Source organism: Myotis daubentonii, chromosome 2, assembly GCF_963259705.1.
Source record: "Myotis daubentonii chromosome 2, mMyoDau2.1, whole genome shotgun sequence".
In the NCBI taxonomy this organism is placed as follows: Eukaryota; Metazoa; Chordata; class Mammalia; order Chiroptera; family Vespertilionidae; genus Myotis; species Myotis daubentonii.
This window is the reverse complement of record NC_081841.1, coordinates 21,669,458-21,684,296: the sequence shown is the minus strand read 5'-3', so window position 1 is coordinate 21,684,296 and position 14,839 is coordinate 21,669,458. Positions and strand designations below refer to the sequence as shown.

General features: G+C 49.7%; 2 protein-coding genes across 4 annotated transcripts in view; one reads left to right on the top strand and one right to left on the bottom strand.

Moving 5' to 3' along the window:
* VAMP1 (vesicle associated membrane protein 1) overlaps window positions 1-4,959 on the top strand; it is a 58,192-nt gene extending 53,233 nt beyond the window's left edge. Inside the window, exon 5 of the mRNA XM_059682008.1 lies at window positions 2,713-4,959. Within this exon, the coding sequence (XP_059537991.1) occupies window positions 2,713-2,765 (53 nt within the window). The 3' untranslated portion in view covers window positions 2,766-4,959. The remainder of the gene's footprint in view (window positions 1-2,712) is intronic.
* Window positions 4,960-5,095: 136 nt separating this feature from the next.
* On the bottom strand, window positions 5,096-11,416 carry LTBR (lymphotoxin beta receptor). Of its 3 annotated transcripts, XM_059682002.1 has the most exons (10): window positions 11,174-11,416; window positions 10,952-11,048; window positions 10,575-10,700; window positions 10,343-10,495; window positions 9,902-9,998; window positions 9,664-9,755; window positions 7,477-7,584; window positions 7,126-7,151; window positions 6,335-6,563; window positions 5,096-6,008 (listed from the first exon to the last, which is right to left on the bottom strand). In XM_059682002.1, exons 1-10 carry the CDS (start codon window positions 11,264-11,266, stop codon window positions 5,764-5,766), a joined length of 1,266 nt encoding a protein of 421 aa, XP_059537985.1. In that variant the 5' UTR covers window positions 11,267-11,416; the 3' UTR covers window positions 5,096-5,763. The 3 variants fall into 3 exon arrangements, with proteins under 3 accessions (XP_059537985.1, XP_059537987.1, XP_059537986.1); XM_059682003.1 differs by lacking the exon at window positions 5,096-6,008 and having other exon boundaries at window positions 6,427-6,563; window positions 7,064-7,151; XM_059682004.1 differs by lacking the exons at window positions 5,096-6,008; window positions 7,126-7,151 and having other exon boundaries at window positions 6,359-6,563.
* Between the last annotated feature and the right edge of the window lie 3,423 nt (window positions 11,417-14,839).

Below are 14,839 nucleotides of genomic sequence, written 5' to 3'. Positions count from 1 at the left end.
AAAAAGCAATCATAGCCTGGCCAGCGTGGCTCAGTGGTTGAGCATCAGCCTATGAACCAGGAGGTCACGGTTCCATTCCTGGTCAGTGCATGTGCCTGGGTTGTGGGCTTGGTTCCCAGTGTGGGGCATGCAGGAGGCAGCTGATCAATGATTCTCTCTCATCATTGACATTTCTATGTCTCCCCTCCTCTCTGAAATCAATAAAATATATTTTTAAAAGTTTATTTTAAAAAAATGCTTCTTTAAAAAATATTAGAAATATAAAAGTTAGACAGAGATAAGTTTCACATTATTTATAGGTGACACCCTAAGATAATCACTGCAAAACTATTATCCTATACAATAAAACCCTAATATGCAAATCGACTGAATGGTGGAACTACCGGTCACTATGACGTGCACTGACTACCAGGAGGCGGTTGCTCAATGCAGGAGTTGCCCCTGGTCAGTGCGCTCCCACAGGGAGAGTACTGCTCAGCCAGAAGCTGGGCTCATGGCTGGCAAGTGCATGACAGTGGCGGGAGCCTTTCCTGCCTCTGCTGCAGGTGGGCAGTAAGGAGTGAGGGGTCCAGGATTGCAAGAGCTCCGGCCTGCGAGAGGGATGTATGACTGCCAGCCTGGGGGATCGGGCCTAAGCTGGCAGGTGGACATCCCCTGAGGGGTCCCAGACTGTGAGAGGGCACAGGCTGGGCTCAGGGACTCCCTCCTCCAGTGCATGAATTTAGTGCACCGGTCCTCTAGTACTTAATAAGAGAATTTAGTAGGTGGCTAAGTAGAAAAAATTAAAAGATAGAAAAGATCCCCTTCTATAACACAGGGATACAGCACCTGTGAATGAATGAACTTAACAAGAAATACTCAAGATCTATATTTTTAAAAATTAAAATACTACCGAGTGACACAAAAGGAATCAACAAATAGGAAGGAAAACTATGTTCTTGAAAGGAAGACTAACACTAGGAAGATGTCAATTCTCTCTAAGTAATCTAGATGTGTAATGCAATCTCAATACAAATACCAATAGGAGTTCTTTGGAGGGGAGTACTAGATAAGTTGATCTTAAAGTTCATGTGGAATAAGAAATAAGAAAATATAGTTAGGAAAATTTTGAAAAAGAAGATTAAAAGGAGCTCAAATAGATATTAAAATATAAAGCTAAAATAGTTGAAAGACTATGGTGCTAACAAATTAAAAAAAAAACAGAGGGAAGAGAATGGAAAATCCAGAAGTAAATTCAAATTCATACACAAATTTGATTTATAATGGTAGCATTTCAAATTAGTGAAGAAAAAATTATTGTTCAATAAATGATTTGGGATAAGATAACATTAGGAAATTGTCCAGTGAAAATAGTAAGAGATATGAATAGTTAGTGGAAAATAAATTACAAATGACTCTTTAACATATGAAAATGTTCACTCACAGTGAAATAGAAAATTTCCCTCACAGTAAGAAATGCAACTAAAGATTACAATGAGATAGTATTTTTCACCTTTCAGATTGACAAAGATCAAAATGTTTGATAGCACAGAAATGTTGGTATTTATATGTGGAAATAGACGCTCTTAAATATTGCTGACATTCAATCTACGTGGAGGACAATTTGGTAATCTTTATCAAAATATTATATGTACCTTTGACCCACAATTTCATTTCTAGCAAAATTTTGATAGCAATACTCCTACATGTGCAAAACTACATAGTTAATTAGTATAGAATGTAATAGATTGGAAATGAATTTAAAATCCTCAAAGGGGCCCTAGCCAGTTTGGCTCACTGGAGAGAGCGTCGGTCTGGGGACTGAAGAGTCCCAGGTTCGATTCCAGTCAAGGGCATGTACCTTGATTGCAGGCACATCCCCAGTAGGGGATGTGTAGGAGGCAGCTGATCGATGCTTCTCTCTCATCGATGTTTCTAACTCTCTATCCCTCTCCCTTCCTCTCTGTAAAAAAGTCAATAAAATATATTTAAAAAAAATAAAATCCTCAAAGAGATCTAGTTAAGTGGTGGAGCCATATAAATGAGATACTATGCTGACATAAAAAAAAATTTTAGAAGTCTTGTGACAGTGATATGGAATTATGGCCAAGCTATTTTTTAAAAAAATATACATTTTTATTGATTTCAGAGAGGAAGGGAGAGGGAGAGATAGAAACCTCAATGATGAGAGAGAATCATTGATTGGCTGCTCCGGCATGTGTCCTTGACCGGACTCAAACCCAGGACCCTTCAATCCACAGGCTGACTGTATCCACTGAGCCAAACCAGCTAGGACTGGCCAACCTATTTTGATAAATGAAAAAGGCAAGGGGAAGACTATACAGAGAACATGCTACCATTTGCGGGGGGAGGGGTGGGTGGAGAGGAACGAAATATATATGTATATATATTCTGGAATGTGCATAAGTTACCTCTGGAAAAGCATCAGAAACAGTCACATTGGTTGCTTCAAGGGAGAGGGCCATGGTAGTTGAGGGACAAGACTGAAGAGACATTCCACTGTTTACTGTTGGATACATTTTGGATTTTGAACCATGTCAATAAATTATTTGGCCAAAAAAAGGAAACAGATAAAATTAAACCTAACAAAGGCGAGGAAAAGTTGACTGACTGTGATGTACACAAACGAGGGTTTGCTTTTCTCTCATAAAAAGAAGCCCAAACTGACTTGTTCAGCTGCTCAAGGATGCCTCGTTCTTTCTTTTCTTCCAGGACCGCTGTCCTCAGAGGATTGGCTTTTTATCTCCATGGCTGCTTCCTCGTGACAGTGAGATGGCTGCGACAGCTCAGGCTTCATGTCCTCAAACAAACATCCCCCGAACAAGAAAGAAAGGACAAGGAAAACCAAAAACTTTTCCCTAATGATGCTTTTTGTCCTAAGAATGAGACGTTTCTGTACTGTCATTGGCCTGAAATGGATCCTAGGCCCCATCCTAAACCAATTCCTGGCAAAGGGAAATGGTTTTTTACTGGCTTCTAGAGGAAGGGCCGCTCCTCCTGACATCATGGAATGTCTGTATTGGTACAGAAAAGGGGTTCTGTTGCTAGGGAAGGTGTGGAAGTCTGCTGGGTAGGTTGCAGAAAGACTCCATCACAGCTGCCAATGTGAACCACTCCATCTTCTGAAAAAGAAATTCTTAGTTACCAGGCCTGTCTACCCCGACATATCCCACTGCTGCCACTTGACACAGTTAAATCCATCTCTCTCCTGGGCTGCTGGCGTGGCATCCTCCCTGGCCTTCCCGTACCCATGTTCACATCGCTGGATTCAGTATTGGCTTTTTGCTCTCTGTGATATCAGAGTGGGGTTCTCAAAATTAATATATGAGAAGCTACCTGGATTCAGGCTTAATTGTCCCATTATTAACTACTATTGTATCGGGTCCCATCTTTCTAAGGCAACTGTCAAGAGGCTGTCTTCATTGATTTTCTATCAGCTTTCATTCTAGACAGGAGCTCCTCAATCTAACGCGTGCTCCTGGAGTCTGTATGAATTCGACCCTGGTAAGACAAGCATGGGCAGCGTTATGGGCTGAGTCGTGTCTCCCACAATTCAGATGTTAAAGTCCTAACCTTCAGTGCCTCAGAATGTGACTGTATTTGGACGTAGGGTTTTTAAAGAGAAAATTAAATTTAAGTGAGGTCATTAGTGTGGGCCCTAATCCAGTATGACTGGTTTCCCTATAAGAAGAGGAGGTTAGGACACAGGCACAAACAGAGGAGGACCTTGTGAAGATACACAGAGAAAACGCCATCAGCAAGCCAAGGAGAGAAGCCTCAGAAGAAACCAACTCTGCCGACACCTTGATCTTGGACTTGTAGCCTCCAGAACTGTGAGAAAATAATTTTTTTGTTGTTTAAGCCTCCCAAACTGTGGTACTTTGTTAGAGCAATCCTAGCAGATTAATACAAGAAGGTATAAATCTTACATTTGAATGGTGTTACGTAGAACTCTGTCTTCGCACCACTTTCTAAAAGTGTTTTTCCTTTTATATTGTTGACAGTGTAGAAGAGTTGTTTTTTATCTGAACACATGGGAACAATGATTAAGGATTCATGTTGTCTGGCTGTAGCGTACTGCAAAGCAGGAGGGTTTAACTATCTAAACATACAGCTCACCATTGTTGACTTCTCAACCAAGGAAGATGGTTGGAATACTTTCATGAGGTCAACCTTAAATAACCCATCCCCTCGCTTGGATCAGGCGACTCCTGGAGTATGTGTTTTAGAGCCACCCAATCTTGATGAGCCCCAGCCACAGAGTTCTTAACATGAGACCCAGATGGTGGCCTTTTAAGGAAGGAGCCGTCAGCCAGCAGCCGCTCCCTTTACAATCCTTCAAGCTCAGATCGTCTCTACCGGGCAGCACGGTAAATCAATTCTGGGGGCCCAAACATTTACTAAGAGAGCTTGAGAAGATTTCAACTTCTTTCAGGCAAAAAATACAATAAGGCGAAAAGAAATAAACAAAATAAAAGTCGTGAGTGCTCCTTCTGGGTGACAGGAGGTCAGCCTTGATCTCGACACCAACAGAATGTGAACTTGGCCTCTCACATTTTATGCCTCAAGTCATATTTTCCCCCTCAGTCAACCCCGCAGAACATGTTTGCACCCTGCAATGTGACTGTGAGGGCTCATGCCTGTGGAACATGCAGGGGGTCTGGCTCCCTGAGAAAACCAGCCCATTTTACCCCTGCAAAGAAATTCTGGAAGAATGTGGTACGTGGAGTTTTTACTCGAGGCTCCTAGAACCAGGCTAACTGGGTGCAAATCCCAGCTTTGCCATTTGCAGTTGAATTGGGCAAGTGACGTACCCTCTCTGTGCCTCGGTTTCCTCAGGCGTTAAACGGGAATCGTAGTAGTAGTATCTAGCTCATAGGGATGTTGTGAAGATTACATAAATTATTATTGCAAAGCATTTCAACACGGCCTGGCGTGTTGTCAGTGATCGCTGGCTTATACTGTTATTAACAGAATCACATATACCAGTCCCTCATAGACATACCTCTGTGGGATTATATTTTAGTTTTGACCTTTGCCTTTGACATTGCCCAGTGGAATAGTGTTTCTATATGAATCCCCAGAAAATAAATGATCTAGGTCTCAATCTCCACTTTATTTGCATGTGGTTACAATTTATAAATACACTTGCCATTTCACTTCCTCTCCGAAACTTTCCTTTTACCTGGTAACCCTACCCAAACCCCCAGTTTTTAATGACTCCTTTTCTTCTCCAGAGGAGAGGGGTGATGGTCCATGTAACTCCATATTCATATAGGGTCTACCTCAGTCCATGTGAAGTGCAGGTCCTCAAGGGGCCTCTGAAGCTTGGGATGAGTGCCACGAATCTGTCAGAGGTTCCGTGGCATCCTTGCAAGTGACCATGTGGCTGGCTTCCTTCTATGCCACGCTTTGGGTGCAGAGCGCCACGGTGGGCAGCAGCAGGCATCATATGCTCTGTCCGCCTGAAGCTGAGCTGGTGCAGCTCCAGTGCCCAGGGGATCTGCAATGAAGTCTCAGGCCTGTTCAGGCAGTAGTGAGAGTCCTGTGGCAGGCACCGTACCCAGCCAGTGCCCGGCCCTGCTCTCGGAGGTGTCTGAGGCCTGGCCCCTTAGGGCTTGCCTCTCAGGGGCCCTACCCAGGCCCCCTGTCAATCCTGTGTGGGCAGGGAAGCCTCGGGGAGAAGGTGCTCTTGTGCCTCCCTTCTCCTGGCTTCTTCCAGACACCATGAGGCATGGGTGACAGATTGGGTCCTTGGTCCCGTTAGAGGTCATGGCATCCCAGTGTCTCTGTCTCGGCCAGGTGCCAAGCTTTGCCATCTTCCTGGTAGGGTGTAGAGAGCCCGGGAGGACCAGGGGCACCCTCTTCGGGAATGGGGTATGGAGGCTCCGGGGGCGCAGGGGGGTCTCCAGGACCTCGTGCTCCTCCCAGTACGGGTCCATTGTAGATGTAGATATTGCCAGTGACAGTCACAGACCCGCCTTTGCCGACAACAATGCCATTGGTACCTGTGGGAAGGGAGGCAGAGTGAGAGGGGCTGAGGGGCACTGTGGGGGAAGGAAGGCCTGTGTGCCCCCTGCATTGGTGCCCCTACATCCTGAATGCCCTCACTCTTCTGCCTTCTCCATTTCCTCTCTGGTCCCACTCCCATTTGCTATTGGTTTCTTGAGCCCTGCATTCATTTCTGTTTCTGGCTTTCTCAGACTCTTCCTTTCTCTCTAGCTGGGACATTCTGGCTGGCTCTCAGTCTCTGTCTTGCCTCGCACTTTCTCTCCCTGCCCACCATCCTTCCCACCGCACCTTCCCACCCCTCCCCTCCCTGCAGCCTGCTTACCATGGGCCACCTGGCCTTGCTCTGGGAGCTCAGCCTCCAGCTCCCGGGCTTGGCTCAGAGGACTCTGCTGTTGTAGCACCTCTTGCTCCACAACTGGGGGTGTTGGGGGCCTGGCTGAGGCCAGGGGCAAGTCTCCAGGGATGGGCAGAAGTGGCTTTACCAGGTCAGGGATATGTGGGTTGATGCTTGGAGGCTGCCAGTTTCCATCCGCAATATTGGATTCCTCTCCCTGCAGGAGGGAAGCAGAGAATCAACCAATGATGTGGGCCTCAGACCCCCATCTTTCTTTAATTCCCACATCCCACCCCAGCTTAGGCAGCCCAGGGCCCTCCTCTGCTCCTTCTCAAGGTCCCTGCCGCAGGCCTTTGCACTTGACATTCTTGCCTCTTGGAGCATTTCCCCAGGCATCCCGATGCCTTCGTTTCTTCAGCTCTCTGCTCAAAGATGGGCTCATCAGAGAGGCCCTCTGTCCACTGTCTAAGGTAATATACCCCCATCCTCTGCCACGGTCGTCCATTGTTCCCCTATCCTGCTTTATTTGTCCGTTATCAGGACCTGATACATCCTTATTTACTCTTGCTCCACTGGTATGTTACTCCAGGAGGGGAGTTACTTTGTCCACTCACTGCTATATCCACGTGCCTAGAACAGTGCTGGACAGATGGCATGCTCAAAAGTTATTCATTGAATGAATGAATGTTGAGGCCTGCACGCTCTTTTCCTGCCTACCCCCACATTGTTCACTCTCACTTCCTGCCCCTCCTTGCTGCCTTCTCAGCTTCCCTCATTACCTCCGGACGGCTCTTGAGCAGGGATCCTGCAATGAAAATAAAATGGATGTAGGGCCTCTGGCAGACCTCAGACCCCAGGCTTTCACCCTCCACACCCCACCACGAGGTGTTGCTGCCCACGCTGGGGTCCCGGAAGGAATAGGCTATCATGACCCTTCTCTCTAGGCTCAGAATGGGGGTGTGGGGGGGGGGCTAAAGGGAGACGATGTCTATGTTGGGAGCAGGCACTGGGAGTCTTGGGCATGTGGAAGGGTTGTATGGGGAAGATGAAAATTCCCTCCCACCCCCTCCCGCATCCAGGTCGGGACTGACAACCACATCCCTGCCTGCATCCAGCCCTTCCTACCCTACCCAGCTTTCTGCAGAGAGACGGGTGGCTCTTCCAGGTGCAGGCGAGGATGGCGGAGAGGAACAGCAGGGAGACCAGGGGCAGCAGGATGGCCAGCACCAGCATAGTTCCTGCCAGGACAGCAGACAGCAGGCGGCATGATGGGGGGAGAAGGGCAGAGGGGAAGGAAGTTCATGAATAGCTTTTCAATTCTCCGGGCAACCCAGACAAAAAATAAGTTCCTAAAGGCAGAATTAGAGACAGACACTTCCCTGGGTGGCAGAGAAAGGGAACTCGGTTGGACTTGGGGGGACCTCCAGATAGCCAGGAGAAAGTGTGGGAGATGGAGATGTTTGGGGTGGTGCAGGTCCCAGCGGCCTGAGGCAGTTGATTTTCAAGGGCTGGCAGTGGTGGTGAGAGGCAGTACAGGGAGGGCGGGGCTTAGGGCTATAAGCAGGCTCAGGCCACAGGGTAGACTGTCTTACAGAGAGGCCACCGCAGGAACCGAGAGTGTCCCTCTGTACCTGCGGGGTGTTCACAGAGGTGGGAGAGTGGGGAGCCTCGCTTCTGAATTCTGCCTGTGGTTGCCTGAAAGACGAGGGGTTGCAAAGTCTCCACCCGCTTGCAGGTTCCAGGTCGTTATGGGAACAGGAGGCTGGGTGTTCAGTTTCCCAGGACCTGATGTGGGGCAGTGGATAGCTTTTGTCTTTCTATGGGCCTCAGTGCTGCCATCCACAGCCTGGAGTCTGTGGTGCCCATCAACCACACCTGAGGAGGGTCAGGAAGGCTTGGACATTTGCACCTGGGAGGGGGCTCTCTCCAGTCCACCTGGATCTGTGGCTGAAGGGAGTACAGGAGGGAAGCATGGGGAGAAACTGGACCTGGAGTCTTGGACACCTGGGCTGCCCAGCTGTGTGACTTTTTAAGTCAGTCCACCTCTCTGAGCATCAATTTTTTTTCATATATAAAATAAGGTCGATTCGACTCTCTAAAATGCCAGTCATATTTGATACACAGTTAAAAATAAGAGGACATGGAAAATATTTATGACATAGATGAATGAAAAGTCAGGTTACAAAATACTCAAATGACTCCACTTTTAGAAAAAAAATTATCCGTATAAACATACATGGAAAAAATGTTTGGGAAGATATATAAAAAAATGTTAAAGAGTGGATATTCTAGGTCAGTGGTCGGCAAATTCATTAGTCAACAGAGCCAAATATCAACAGTACTTCTTCAAAATAGACTCGCCCAGGCCGAAAACCGACTTCTGCGCATGGGCCACGAAGTTTCAATTGCACTGTACATGCGCCCGCGCGTGGTGTTTTGTGGAAGAGCCACACGCAAGGGGCCAAAGAGCCGCACGTGGCTCGCGAGCTGCAGTTTGATGACCATGGTTCTAGGTGATGGTTCTGTGGGTGATGATTAATTTTTATGTGTCTGAATTTTATAATTTTTTATAGTGTGCATGCATCAAAAAGTAAATGACCCGAGTACAGGTCTTCATAACACCAGTTACCACATGGGTGATCTTGGGCAAGTCACACAACATCTGAGCCTCGTTTTCCTTATCCTGTCAGTGAGGCTGATAATAGAACTACTTGATAGGATCAATAAGAGGATTAAAATAACTAGTGAATGTTAAATATTTGAAGAGTGCCTGACACACTTGCTCTGAATAAACGGAAGCTAAGATTACAAATATTTGCTAATTTTAAAAAGCTAATAAAATAAACTCTTTCCCAATGAATAATGATTCCAGCCGTTAGAAACATCCTGTAATTGTCTATTAGGCTAGGAAACCGATAACTCCACCAAAAAACCCCAAAAGAGTCAAATGTGGAATTACCTCTCTAACAACGAAAGTGTGCAATCTAATAAAGAGGTACTCAGTCTAGTAAATGGATTATATGATGGTGGCAACTACAAAATGGTGACAGTGATGTCAACACTGACATCTCCTTAGACTAATATTATATGTATAATATGTAATGTAAAAAGTGTGTGTGTGTGTGCGTGGGTGCGTGTGTACAAGCGTGTGTGTAAGTAAGCTGGCTTGGGGACACCCCAATTTCTCTTTAAGGAACTTTTCTTCTTGACCCCATTCTGAGAGAAGGATTCACCTTTTCCCTATTTTTTCAGATGGGAGGAATTAAGGTATTTTCCCAGATACCCCCACCCCATGTCCCCGAACCCCAGCCCCTCACCTGGCATCTCGGGGGTTTCTGATGGATTTCTGCAGCTGGTGTCAGTCTCGGTGGTGCCTGGCACTGCTTCTACCAGGCCCTGGTCCTCACACCTGTGGAGGAAAGAAAGGCCCAATTCAAGAGGGCACGCGACTGGAAGAGGCAAGTGGCAAGGAGGGTCCTATAGAGTTGAGCAAGGGGGTGGGGTTGTCAGCAGCTGGGGCTTCTGGGAGGGTGGGAGGAACATGGGCATACTCACCTGGTGTGGGGTAGGCAGCGGGCGTCAGGGGAGGAGGTGTTCTGGAAGTGCCCTGCCTTACAGGGCACACAGTGGTGATTAGCCTCCCCAGCCTCACCTGGCAAGAGAGAGGCCAGGCCAGCCAGGATGAGTGGGCAGAAGGAGCCTCTTGCCCAGCTGTGAGCTTCCTTTATGCCCATGGATGGCCCCTCCCTGCCCACCCATCCTATTCTGAGCTGGTACCTTTCCTGATCTCCCCCTTGCTGAGTTTCCCCAGTGCTGAGGGGACCCCCCACGATCCCTGCCCCTGTCCCAGTTCCATTTCTCTGCAGGTAGAGGCTTTTTAAGCCAAAGAGAACTACCCGGAGGCTCACCATGCACATGGTACCATGCTTCCTGCCCCCATGCAAGATCACCAGCACCCAGCCTCCTCCCTGCCTTCTGCCCTTAGTGACCTCTGACCTTTGAGCTCAACTTCAGTGCCTGGTTGGCAGTTGCGGGGTGGCTCGCAGTGCATACACTCATGGTTCACATAGACGCAGGACATTCCTGGCTGGCAGTGGCACTGGGTTTTCTGTTTGCTCGTGCAAGGTGCAGTCTCCTGGAAGCCCAGGACTTGAGGGGAGATAAGACAGCTCGGTGGAGTGGCTGCACTCCAGGGGATCCCGGTCCTCCCCAGGCACACCACACTCACTCTGATCACAGGGGCGGCACAGCTGGCAGTGGGACAGATGGTTCCAGTGCTCATTGTAGGAGTTTTCAGGGCACGAGTCACAAACTGTGTCCTGATCGCGGCTACATTCAGCAGAGACGCGAGTGCCTGGAATGTGAGTGGGGCAGTAGGAGTGTCAGGGGACCAGGGTTCCACCCTTACTTCTGCCACCGGCTGTGTGACCCTGGGCCCGTCCCTCTCGGTGCCTGCATATGAGGGATGGCCAGTGTCTCTCACTGTCTCTGCCAGCTGGTTTTCCTGGGAGATGGTGGCTCCCTGCCTTCGGAGGCAGCGAGGTGGAAGGAGTCCCCTGGAACCCGCCTCCCTGTCCCAGGCTTCCTCCGGCCAGTGCCTCTCACCTGGGGGGCAGCGGGAGCAGCAGGCCTGATGCTTGGGTTCGTAGTATTCCTTTTCCTGGTCCCGGCAGGTTTGGTTCTCCGTGCGGTATGGGGGCAACTTCAAGGGGAGATAGATTTGGGGGAAGAATTATTGAGGGGACAGTTGGGGAGGGCAGAGAGACCAGAGAAGGAGCTGCCCCTATCCAAGCCAGCACCCACCCACCTGCGTGGCCCCTCCCTCACCAGTCGGGGCTGGGATGCTGTCAGGAGACCGCAGAGGCCTAGGACGAGTGGCCCCCAGGCCAGGACGCCGGGGGAGGCCCACAGCGGGCGCATGGCCGCCAGTCCAGCCGGGTGGAGGCCTGGGGGTAAGGAGAGAGGCCTGGCTCTTGGGGCAGTGGTGACAGCAGCCTCCGGAGCCCGGGGCTGGGACAGGACTCAGGCCGAAGTGCCCCGGGGGGCCAGAGCGGCCGGGCTGGCCTGGCCTCCAGGGCTCCAGCGCCAGGCTCAGGAAGTGGGAGTGGAGCTGGCCGGCCACGGGGCGGGGACAGGGAGCGCTGGGAGCTGAGCCTCTGTCGCAATCGGGAAGAGGAACAGGCTTGGCTGCCCTGCTGCTGGGCGGGAGGGGGCAGCCGGGAAAACACGTGAGGGCAGCCGCCCGGAACCGACCTCCTCCCTTCTTCGGAAGCCCTGCTGGGAGAGGGCTGCCGGGGGCAGGCCCAGCTGGTGGGAGAGGGGGAGCAGAGCCAGTGGACAGTGCTCAGATGGGCCTCAAGAGGCTGGCTGGGGCAGAGCTGACCAGAAGAGATGGAGTTCCGGGTGCCAGATCTGAAAAATGGAGTGCCTGGGACTGCCAGACATGGAGGGTGCAGAGGCCCTGGGACTGCCCGCTGCACAGCCAGCCAGACACGCAGCATCTGGGAACCAGAAGTCCTGGGTGCAGACTGTCTGGACTCCTGGGTTCCTGCCCTGTTGTGTGGCTTTTTAAGATAAATTACAAAGGAATAAAAAACTAGCCAGTCCTCCCCTCCCCTGATCCAGCCAGTCCCCATGCTGATGGGCGCAGGTCACCTACAAGACACTGCAGAGGGTGCAGCTCCGGCTCCCCTGTCCTCAGAGGAGGGAGAGGACAGGAGACAGATCCTCGCGAGCAGGGCAGCGCAGGAGCCTTTGAATCCCTTTGAACGGGAAGGAGCTGAGGGGGCACCCCGTCCAGCCCCCTCACCTAAAGGATGAAGAGACTGAGGCTCAGGTAGAAGAGACCAGGACTCCGCAGGGCTTAGTCCAGGGCTGTCCCTTTTCTTTCTCACCGTGAACAGTGGCCCTGGAGTGACTTGCAGTAGTCTGTCCCCCTCCCCCTGTGTCAGGTTTTCTGGCCTCCGAGCTTCTGTGCTCCTGGCTAAGTCCCACCTATCCTGGAGGTTCCCTGGGGCTCTGGGCAGCACGCCCACTCCAGGCTGCACAGCTCCACTCAGCCTGCTCTCTGTGACCTGCTGCTTACCCCTTACAGGCTGACTGCGAGCCCAGCAATGGCTTGGATCTTTATGTCTGGGTTTCCAGTGTTTAGTCTGACATCCCACGTGTCTAGTACATATTTATGGGTGAAGGACTGATGCCTTTCCCGTGTCACATAGCCAGGCCTAGAGTCCAGGACGACCGAAGTCTGGGTCCCAGCTCATTTTAGCAACCACACTGCCTCCTGGTGATGCAGATTGCTGCCCTTAGTGTGAGGGGCTGACTTCCTCTCTTGAGATAGGTCACCTGGGCACTGTCCCCACCCTGCACCCTGGAGAGCCCAGTTCAGGGCTCATCCTTACCCTTGGTTGGTCTGACTGGCTGGACAGGCTCTAGGGGATGGATCTGAGAAGTCCTGGTGCAGGAGTGTGCCTGGGGAGGAGGGCTCATGGGATGAAAGGTTTGCCTGAACTTAGACACTTCTCTCTCCTCTCCTGGTGCAGGCCTAGGGCCCACACTCTGCTGTAGTGCAGGCCTCCTGGAGAGGGAAGAAATGCCAGAACAGCGTGCACTGCTCAGGGGGCACTTATTTCCAGGCCAAGGGAACTGGGGGCCTGGACCGGGCTTATCACTGAGCTCCTAAGGGTGTAAAAGTGTATGTATGTAGTGGCCTTAGATTATTTTTTCACTCTACTTTTTTATTGTGAAAATTCACACATAAATATAAATATACATATACAAAAGGAGAGAAAATAGCATTGTGAACTCCCAGCTTCAACTCAGGGCCAGTCTTATTCTTCCATATAATCCTCCCGCACTCATCTAATCTCCCCTTAATTATTCTGAAGCAAATCCCACACATATGTGTCATTTTGTTTGAAATTACTTCAGGATGTTACTCTAAAAGACAGCAACTCTTTTTCTTACGTATGCGGGTCAAAGACCTTCACTTTTCTGTATCCCGTTATCTCCCCACAATGTTTGCTGCATGCCCTTTCTGGTCAAAGCTCCTGGCTTCACAGTAGGCACTATCTCAGATTCTTTTCAAGCCCAGCTGGCTGAACTTCATCCTTCTTTCTGCTGCCAGTCTCATGCTCTCACTTCAGCCTGCAATGACTCTCTGCATCCTAAGGAAAGAGCCCTAAAGAGATGAACTTTAATCCTGGCCCCACCACTTCACCTCTCTGGGGCTCTTTTATTTGTGCTAGTCAATGGCTGGTTTCCTTGCAGAGCTGTTCTCCACCCTTCCCCTGTTCTGAGCTGTATCTCTACTGGGAACTACATTTCCCAGACTCCTTTTCCCCCTGGCTGCTGGATAGGGTCAGCCAATAGGAAGACAGGTAGGTGGAGGACAGGTGGGTGGGAAGAGAGAAGCAGGCTGTTTCGCCACCACCCTCACCCCACATTTGCTTTCTAACATCGCCTGCGGTTGGCTGTGTTTCTTCCTTCTCTTCTTCCATAACCCCATGTCCTACCAGGCAGCCCCTACTATTTAGTTCCTGGCAAATAGTTCTGGAGGCTTCTGGGTCTATAATGTGACATTACCCTGTTGTCTTTCCAGCCCTAGAGATGATAGCTGCTTCCTGCTTTGCTGTTTTCTAGATTGCCTCACCGTCTCCTGTTGGCTCCTCCATCAGCCATGTACCAGTTGCCTGTGTTAAATTTCTTTTGTTTGAAAGATTTAGAGTGTTTCCTGTTTCCTGGCTAGACCATGATTGACAAATCTTGTCAATGCATGGTTTTTATGTCTACCCAACCTTTTCCAAGAGGATGAAGGGAGACTCACAGGAGTGAGGAATCCGTGGATTCTTTGTGATCAGGGCATTGTCTCTGCTTCTTTTCTTTCATGCTCTTCGCCAGCTTCCTTGAAGTGTTACTGGTTTCCATTGGGCAACACCAGCCTCAGACTAAGTGCCCCATAGACTCTCAGAATGTGGGTGGGTGGGGCACTTCTCCCAAGCCTTCTTTGGAGGAGATTGCTGAGTGAATCTTCTTCCACAGGCCCAGGAAGAACCCAAAAGGGGGTTGGTGATAATTAATTCAGACCCTTGGAAAGGGTCTTATAAACACTGAGAAACGTGTATTTGATGAGCGTTGTCCTTTTCTAGAGCATTTCCACTACCACTGGGGACAATCCCTTAGCCCAGTCGTCTCAACTAGGGTGACTTTGCCCCCCAGAAGACATCTGGCAACATCTGGAGGGGTTGATTGTCACAATGCAGGGGGTACTATGGCATCTAGTAGGTAGAGGCCAGGGATGCTGCTAAGCATCCTATGGTGCACAGGGCAGTACTTCCCGTGACAATGAATTGTCTAAATGTCAATAGAGCCAAGGTTGAAAATTCCGGCCTTCACCCAAAGGAATAAACTTGTGATGGTGAACTTCTATGCATCCTGCCAGGTGACTGGACTAGGAGTGGCTGGAGGAGATTTTCTGGGGCATCATTTTAGATT

Coding starts and splice junctions, on each gene's coding strand:
- LTBR (XM_059682002.1), bottom strand. CDS start 11,266: ATGCGCCCGCTGTGGGCCTCCCCCGGCGTCCTGGCCTGGGGGCCACTC. Junction 11,049..11,173: donor CAGCATCCCAGCCCCGACTG/GTGAGGGAGGGG, acceptor CTCCCCTTGAAG/TTGCCCCCATACCGCACGGA. Junction 6,564..7,125: donor TGCTCAAGAGCCGTCCGGAG/GTAATGAGGGAA, acceptor TCCCTCCTGCAG/GGAGAGGAATCCAATATTGC.